Source organism: Felis catus, chromosome D2 (genome assembly GCF_018350175.1).
Source record: "Felis catus isolate Fca126 chromosome D2, F.catus_Fca126_mat1.0, whole genome shotgun sequence".
Taxonomy (NCBI): Eukaryota; Metazoa; Chordata; class Mammalia; order Carnivora; family Felidae; genus Felis; species Felis catus.
The window spans coordinates 29,995,523-30,004,827 of NC_058378.1; the positions used below are offsets into that span (position 1 = coordinate 29,995,523).

The 9,305-nt window shown below is 39.6% G+C and overlaps 1 protein-coding gene across 1 annotated transcript in view; it reads left to right on the forward strand.

The window, feature by feature from the left end:
* STOX1 (storkhead box 1) overlaps positions 1-8,866 on the forward strand; it is a 50,932-nt gene extending 42,066 nt beyond the window's left edge. Inside the window, exons 3-4 of the mRNA XM_023240503.2 lie at positions 2,358-4,713; positions 8,652-8,866. Coding sequence (XP_023096271.2) covers positions 2,358-4,713; positions 8,652-8,799 — 2,504 coding nt within the window. The 3' untranslated portion in view covers positions 8,800-8,866. The remainder of the gene's footprint in view (positions 1-2,357; positions 4,714-8,651) is intronic.
* Positions 8,867-9,305: the final 439 nt, after the last annotated feature.

Sequence of the window (9,305 nt, forward strand, 5' to 3'; positions counted from 1 at the left end):
TTTTTTTTTTTTTTCTATTGTAGACCCTTGTATTAGAGCCCTGCTAGGAAAAGGCCTGCATCAACAAATTTAATAAGGGTATTTCTTTTACTTTCCAAAGGAACTTTTTCAAAAATTATGCTTATGGGTTTTTAAAAAAATTTTTTTTAATGTTTATTTATTTTTGAGACAGAGAGAAATGGAGCATGAATGGGGGAGGGTCAGAAAGAGAGGGAGACACAGAATCTGAAGCAGGCTCCAGGCTCTGAGCTGTCAGCACAGAGCCCAACGTGGAGCTCAAACTCACGGACCGTGAGATCATGACCTGAGCTGAAGTCGGACGCTTAACCGACTGAGCCACCCAGGCGCCCCTCAAAAATTATGCTTATGACAACAAATCAGATTGTAGAAAGGAGTGCAGAGCAAACCAAGGGAAAGTTCATCTTCTCCCCCCCGCCAGTCACATCCTTCCATTGCCACCTCCCAAAGGCAACAGCTTCTAGTCTCTTTTCCTGTGTATACTTTCATAAATTGTATTTGAGCATATGTGTTCTATTTTTATAACATAGATTGGATCATTTTTTTAAATGTTTATTTATTTTTGAAGGACAGAGAGACAGAGCATGAGCCAGGGAGGGGCAGAGAGAGGGGGAGACACAGAATCTGAAGCAGGCTCCAGGCCCCGAGCTGTCAGCACAGAGCCTGACGCAGGGCTCCAACTCACAAGCCGTGAGATCATGACCTGAGCCGAAGTCGGGTACCTAACTGACTGAGCCACCTAGCAACCCCAAATTAGATCTTTACATTCTCTCTGCCCCTTGCCTAGGTTAAAAACATATTTTAGAAATCTTTCTGTATTATTATATATCGATCTATCTCATTCTTACACAGCTGCCATGATATCCCAGTGCATGAATGTAGGGGAGTATTTTTTGATTAATTAATAATATTACTATTATCTTTAAAATAATTTTAAGGATTTTATTTTTAAGTAATCTGCACCCAACATGCAGTCAGGCACCCCTGCAGAAGAGTATTTAAAAAAATTTCCCATTGTAAAATATGCTCATTGTAGAAAATCGAGAACATCTAGAGAAGTAACCACTTATGGTACCACCACTCAAGGAAATCAATGTTAATATATGATGTATTTTCTTCCAGTGTTATTCAAAAATGTTTTCACAACATAAATACAGTTTTGAGCGCTGCTATTTGGAAAAGGGAAAATTTTAAAGTTTATTTTGAGAGAGGCAGAGACAATATGAACAGGAGAGGAGCAGAAAGAGAGGGAGAGAGAGAATCCCAAGCAGGCCTGGCACTGCCAGCTCTGGAGCCTGATGCGGGACTCGAACCCACAAACTGTGAGATAATGACCTGAGCTGAAACCAAGAGATGGACACAACTGACTGGGCCACCCAGGCACCCCAGGAATTTCTTTTAATTTAATTTAATTTAATTTAATTTAATTTAATTTAATGTTTAATGTTTATTTATTAAAAAAAATTTTTTTTAACGTTTATTTATTTTTGAGACAGAGAAAGACAGAGCATGAACAGAGGAGGGGCAGAGAGAGAGGGAGACACAGAATCTGAAGCACGTTCCAGGCTCTGAACTGTGAGATCATGACCTGAGCTGACGTCAGATGAGTAACTGACTGAGCCACCCAGGTGCCCCCCCTCACCCCCAGGGATTTCTTTTAAAAAGATTTGTTACCTTCCTAGTTTGAAAAACTATCATAATATTGATGTTAGATAGTTTGCCCTCCCCCTGACACAAGCTAGTTTTCATTTTGTCTTTAGATTATTAAGATTTAAGCTAGGAGACTGTGATTATTTTCAAAAACTCTTCAAGAATGCTTTCTTGAAGTGAACATTTAAATTTGTGATGGGTGGGGCACCTGGGTGGCTCAGTCATTTGAGGGCCAGACTTTGGCTCAGGTCACCATCTCACGGTTCATGAGTTCGAGGCCCACATCGGGCTCTCTGCTGTCAGTGCAGAGCTGGCTTCGGATCCTCTGTCTTGCTCTGCCCGTCCCCCACTTACGCTCTCTCAAAAATAAACATTTAAAAAATAAAATAAATTTATGATGGGGTTATATAGCTTAGTGTTTGTATTTGAGTGGACTCATTTTTTTTCTCTACTCAAACATTAACTTAGCCCTATGTCTTTGTGTGGGCCAAAATATATTCCCATTTTTCAATTAAGTTATGATTATTATTAATGCCTCTTTGGCATTTTAATCACATATATTAATTGTGTTACAGTCAGCTTTGGGTTCATCAGGCAAATGTGTGGTCATTTCTGACTTACTGACTTCAGGCATTGAAATGTTTTTCATTCAAAATCTATCAGTGTAATAAAATGCTTGTTTGTTTCAGGCATCGCAGTTCCACCTCAAGATATTCTCTATACCACTCTGGGAACTCTGATTAAAGAAAGGAAAATTTATCACACTGGAGAAGGATACTTCATAGTCACTCCTCAGACTTACTTCATTACGAATATAACGCCCCATGAAAATAAGAGAGACCTATCGGATGAAAGCTGCCAGATGCCAACTTGCGTTACTTATCTGGTGAGCGTGGAGAGCTGTGCAGAGTTGGCCCAAGAAAAGGCTGCCCCCATTTCTCACTGTCAGTCTTGCCGGTGTTTCCCTGATCTGTGCACTCAGGATGTACAGGAAACACCGGCTGCTGCAGAAGTGACTAGAAAAAGCCAGAAAGGTCTGCGGGAATCCAAATCTTTGGGACAGAATCAAGCAGTTTCCCTGTCTGAGGGGAATCACGTCTGTGAAAGCACCAAACCTTTACCATACACAAAAGACAGAGAAAAAGGCAGGAAGTTTGGCTTTAGCCTCTTTTGGCGTAGTATATCCAGAAAGGAGAAGTCCAGAATAGAGCACAGTAGTTTCTCTGCCCAGTTTCCACCAGAAGAATGGCCTGTTCGAGATGAAGATAACTTGGACAATATCCCTCGAGACATTGAACATGAGATCATCAAACGAATTAATCCCATTCTGACTGTTGACAATTTAATCAAACATACCGTCCTAATGCAAAAATACGAAGAACAGAAAAAATACAATAGCCAGGGCACTTCCACTGATCTGCTGACAGTCAGGCATAAATATCCTTCAAAAGAGGGAGTTAAGAAAAGACGGGGCCGGTCTGCAAGGCCTCGAAGGCGGGGCCATTCTCATAGGGATAGACACAAAGCCAGGAGTCAGGGAAGTGAGCCTCCTCCAGGAAGCCTTAGACTGGAGAAACATCCCAAGTCCCCTGCTGCACAGCCCACCTCCAGAATTCAAAGCCCAAATGAAGCACTAGTTCAGAAACCACTTGATGAGAATCCATCAATGCTAGGTTCCCATTTGCTTTACAAGAAGCGAATTAGTAATCCTTTCCAGGGTTTGTCTTACCGAGGAAACCCAACAACCAAAGGGCACGACATCCAGACCAGTGATCTGAAACCGGGTCAGATTGGACCAAAGGGAAAGCCTTTCCAAAGGTCAAGGTCTTTGGATTCCTCAAGAATCTTTGAGAGTAAAGGCAAACAGCCATGTGCTGAACAGTATGAAGATAAACTGACAGCAGAATCCATTTCTATGAATAACTCTACCGTCAAGCCTATCAGTGATGACTTTAGAGATCCCCTCTTAAATCACTCTCAAGGTAGTGTTTTGCAAAATGGTAGTAAATGTTTTTCCTTTAGGGAAAGCCTGAGGAGACATGATGTGTATGGTGGAAAAAATGAGGTAATCCCTGAAGTCTTGAGGAAAAGTTATTCTCACTTTGACGCATTAGGGGACGCAAAAGAAACACAGTATGTGCTGCCATCACAAGGTTCCTCCTCTCTAGGCCATGCTTCCTCTGCGTGTAGGCTAGTTGATAAAACAATACACCAGTTCCAAAATCTTGGTATTTTGGATTACCCAGTTAGTATGAACTGTTTGAGACAACCTGAGAGACAAGAGGGAGACTCAGAAGAAACACGAGTAAGAAAGGCATTTGTCCAGGAAACAAAGACTGTGAGTCCAGAAAACGAAGGGCTTTCTGAGGATAACCAGGCCTTGTATCAGAAGGAAGTGGAAGATGATGATGGAGCCTGTAGTTCATTATATCTAGAGGAGGAGGACTTTTCTGAGAATGATGACTTATGTCAAATGCTGCCTGGCCGCATTCAGTATTCCTTTACAGGGGGAAGCAAGTGGAATCATTTAGGAAAACAAAAGGGGACTGAAAGATTTCTGACTGAGTACAACCACAGAATACACAGGTCTGAGCCTCAGGTGCTTAAAGGAAGTGAGTGTTACAAACCCACTGGGTTGTTCACTAACCCAGGTGAAAGCCAAACACCTAAACTCTCCGCTGAAAGCTGTGGCCTCAGTTCAGGGACTCGGTCCAGTTTTAACTATGAAGACGGACCCAGTGTTGCTACATGTGTGCAAGCCTCAGCAGATACTGATGGAAGTGTATTTGATTACTATAGCACAAGGAAAGCCACTTCTGAGACTGAAACCCTACAAGACTTGTTTGGTGACACAGGAAAGAAACCAGCTAGCTGGAGTCAGGGTGCTCAGAATCAGGAAGTGAGAAAACAGTTCATGCAAAAGTTAGAACTTTTCAGCCCTTCCCATATGCCAGTGTTGGCTCAGGATGTCCAACATGAACACAGTCATCTGGAAGGAACAGAAAATCACAGCATGGCGGGAGACAGTGGAATAGATTCTCCACGGTAAGTGTATGTAAAAGTGTTTGGTTAGCCACTATTCCTCAGGAATTATTACACTCAAGGGAGTACTGAATGACCCAGTAGGAGACTCCCCTGAATACACTTTTTATAGTGATAGAATTCTGCCAGCCTTTACTGAATGAATTGTATAAAGTTAAAATGAAATCTCTTACATAATAGGATAGAGTTCATTTTGAATGTGAACCAAAATTTGTTCCACTACTACTAAATCTTGAATTATTTCTAAATATAGGAAGGAACTGCTATAAATGAAGCACTTCCTGAACTGCGGGCTAGAAGTTTTCACTTATATTTCTGGTTCTATGCAGTTCAGAAAGAGATGCGGCTATTTTCCACCAATCTTTTCCATGTTTGTTTACATTTTTTTTTTTTACATTTATTTCTTTTTGAGAGACAGAGAAAGACAGAACATAAGTGGGAGAGGGGCAGAGAGAGGAGGAGACACAAAATCCGAAGCAGGCTCCAGGCTCCAAGCTGTCAGCACAGAGCCCAACGCGGGGCTCAAACTCACAAACCGTGAGATCATGACGTAAGCCAAAGTCGGAGGCTTAACCGACTGGGCCACCAGGGCGCCCCTCCATGTTTATTTGTTTAAATTAAACATTGTACGTGTTATGAAAGTAATATGCACATAATAGAACATTTGAGAAGTACTGAAAAGCGTTTTAAAAAACACCTATAATCACCCTACCGTTTAGATGTGTTTAAAAAATCCTTTTATATTTGGTATATTTATAACACTTCAGTCTGAACATATTGATCTATGTATTTTGTCTAAACGTTTTCCCTATACTGTCATTACTGTTTTGCATAGTGCTTTTTTCAGGGTACAGTGTGAACATTCCCCTGAGGTTATTTAATAGTTTTCAAAAAGGCCGTCTTAAAATTTGGCATATATCTTTACCAGTTTTTTATTATACAAAATTATTATATACTTCCTTTTGAAAAAGTAATACAGAAATGTAAAAGGTGAAACTGACAGTCTGCATTCCCCAACCTTTTCCATTGCCTTTCCGTTGAGGTGACCTAAACATTGTTGACAGTGTGGTTTATATTCTTTCGGACTTTTTTCTGTGCATTTAGAAATATAATTATTTTTTTTAAAAAAGAAGAAATATAATTATTTTTTAACAACAGATCATACAGAGCTGTGACTTTCTTTTTTCACTTAATGTATCATGCATATCATGCAATCAATACATACGGATCCAACTTATTCGTTTTAATGGCTGCTTAGTATTCTGTTATGTGGACTCCAGTATTTATATAACTATTATTTTCCCTCCTTTGACATTTAGATTCCCATTTTTTTGCCATAATAAATCAATCTTCAGTGGATTGTTTTCACATATAAATGTTTACAGACATTTCTGACTCTACCTTAGGCTAAATTCCTGGAGGTCTGCAGTTTAAAAATATATCTTTACTTCTTATTGGGAAACAGATCTTTTCTGCTTGAAAGAATTGTTTAATTCATATCAAGTCTTTTTTTTTTCTGGTTTTGTTTTGTTTTCGTTTTCTGAGAGAGAGCACAAGCAGGGGAGGGGCAGAAAGAGAGGAAGAGACAGAGAATCCCAAGCAGGTTCCGCACTGCCAGTGCAACCCCAACGGGGGGCTCGAACCCACGAACTGTGAGATCACAACCCAAGTCAAAACCAAGAGTTAGAGGCTTAACCGACTGAGCCATCCAGGTGCTCTTCATATCAAGTCTTGAAAGTATCAACACATATTGTCTCCAAAGTAAACAATGGTAGTGTAAACCAACAAGCTATGGGTCCCCTTTCACTTTGGCAAAAGCAGAAACAGAGGGCTGACCAGAACCTCATAAAACAAGGACCCTTGCCTATAGTCCTTGGGCATTTACTTTCAAATGTCCCCTCTCTGTAAAGAGAGCTTTTCTACTATTCTTCCTTTCTAATCTTATATTCTAATAAACCTTTGCCTGCTGCTAAAAAAAAAAAAAAAAAAGGCAGAAACAAAAACAAAATCAAACCCAAAACAGGTAAGGGCAATTGCTCCTTGACTTGCATGTCAAGGACATGCAAGAATTTAAATTTGTCAAGGATATGCGTGAGAATTTAAATTTGTGAAATCTTGAGAAATTTGATTTCTTTTTTTAAAAAAAAATTTTTTAATGTTTATTTATTTTTGAGAGAGTGAGAGAGACAGAGCATGAGTGGGGGAGGAGCAGAGAGAGAGAGGGAGACACAGAATCCAAGGCAGGCTCCAGGCTCTGAGCTGTCAGTACAGAGCCTGACGCGGGGCTTGAACTCACAGACCGTGAGATCATGACCTGCACTGAAGTCGGACGCTTAACCGACTGAGCCACCCAGGCGCCCCGAGAAATTTGATTTCTTAAAAAATTGCGTATAATATGGTTCTCTTAAAAGACTTATAAGTATAATCAAGAAAAGGAAGAGAAGATAGCATTTGAACATCAACTCTGTGCCATAATTGTTACGAATTAGAGGGACAGAGAAGACCCACAAGATGTTGCTACCCATAGGAAATTTGCACTTTAGTTGAGTAGACCGACAAAACATAAGTAGCCGAATTGAACTCAAGAACAAAGTGGAGGGTGCCTGGCTGGCTCAGGTGAAACCCACACTGGGGGTAGAGTTTACTTTAAAAAAAAAAAAAAAATGAAGTGGAAACTCTCTAATTGCTGAAGAGATGTGGAATTAAAAGTAATGAAATGTTTGGGGGGACACTTATTGGAGGATACATTTTTGAGGCATCTCTCTCTTTTTTTTAAAGTATGGTGATATTAGTTTTATTTTTTTTTTTAAGTTTATTTATTTATTTTGAGAGACAGAGAGCGAGAGCAGGACAGGGGCAGAGACAGAGGGAGAGAGGAGAAAAAGAATCCCAAGTAGACTCTGCACTGTCAGCACAGAGGCTGATGTGGAGCTCCGTCTCAGGAACCATGAGATCATGACCTGAGCCAAAACCAAGAGTCCTACACTTAACCAACTGAGCCACCTAGGAGCCCCAAGGCATATCTTACTGTAATGAGCAAGTGATGGAGAGGATGCAAGGTGAGAAAAGGGGAATGTCAAAAGCAAAATGCCCAAATAGTAATGTGACTTGGCTGAAGCAAGGCAGATGTGTTAGATAAGGGACTAACCTAGCCTACAGCTCCTTAGAAAGGAATCTTGTCAATATGAAAAATGTTATGGTCAGCTTTTGTCTTTCATATGACGTCTCAGAAAAGAAATTACTCAAGAAGGTATGGGTTACTTCACGTGTAGAGAAGAGTTTTTTAGGGAACTTGTTATTTCTTTTTCTTTCTTTTTTGGTAAATTTGTGTATTTATTTAAGTAATCTCTACACCCAGCGTGGGGCTTGAACTCACAACCCCAAGATCAAGAGTGACACGCTCTTCTGACTGAGCCAGCCAGCCACCAAGGAACTTACTGTTTCTGACTAGAATATACTTGATATTGGATCTGAGAAGATGTTCAAAAAATATGAACTTCTTGGAAAGCAGCTGCCAAATAATCGAGGTGCTATTGTGAAGCCTTTAAAATATAAGGAGCACTTTAGGGGCACCTGGGTGGCTCAGTCAGTTAAACATCTGACTTTGGCTCAGGTCACGATCCCACAGTTGGTGGGTTCAAGCCCGGCGTTGGGCTCTGTGCTGACAGCTCAGAGCCTGGAACGTGCTTCAGATTCTGTGTCTCCCTCTCTCTCTGCCCTACCCTGCTCATGCTCTTTCTCTGTCTCTCTCTCAAAAATAAATAAACATTAAAAAATAAAATATAAGGAGCACTTTAGATTTTTAAAGGTTAACTTCTAAGCGCGCTTTAGTGTTAGAAAATGTTACATTGCTTCAAAGTAACAGATGAAGGTATGATGCCTTGATTAGAAGCCCAGGCCCCTTTGGAAGGTAATAATTCTGTTATTTTTAATATCTTTAGGACACAGAGTCTGGCATCTAATAATTCAGTCATTTTGGATGGACTAAAAAGAAGACAGAATTTTCTGCAGAACATTGAAGGCACAAAGAGCGGTCAAACACTCACATCCAATTCCTTACTACAACTAACTCCAGTCATAAATGTTTAATTCTTATTTTTCTTTTGGAAACTCTTTGTTAAAAAGGTGCAGCATTAATATAGAATATTTTAATCAACCGAATGTGTAAGAATTCTTTAAAGCCAAGTATGAGATTCTGTTAATCTCATTACGTATTTTGTTCTAGTTGCTGTTTTTTCCCCTTTTTTTTTTTTTGGACATTTTAAAGCTTTTTTAAAAGATTATTTTACTATGAACTTATTGGGAATATACAGATTATTTTGCAATTAAACCATAAAATACATGGTCCTTTTCCAATTAAATGTGATTAACTCAAATTTTCAGACATTCATTAATTTCCCAATTACATAGGATGTTAATTTACTATACTCAGTAGTGAATTTCTCTACCTACACTAATCTACTCTTATGTTAAGTGGATTTCACCAGATTTCAACACAAAACTCCCGAAAATAGTGTATTAAGGTTGCATAGATACTTTGTTTGCAACTAAAGTCTTTTATCATTATCAAAGTTTATATAGATGTATTGGGTACT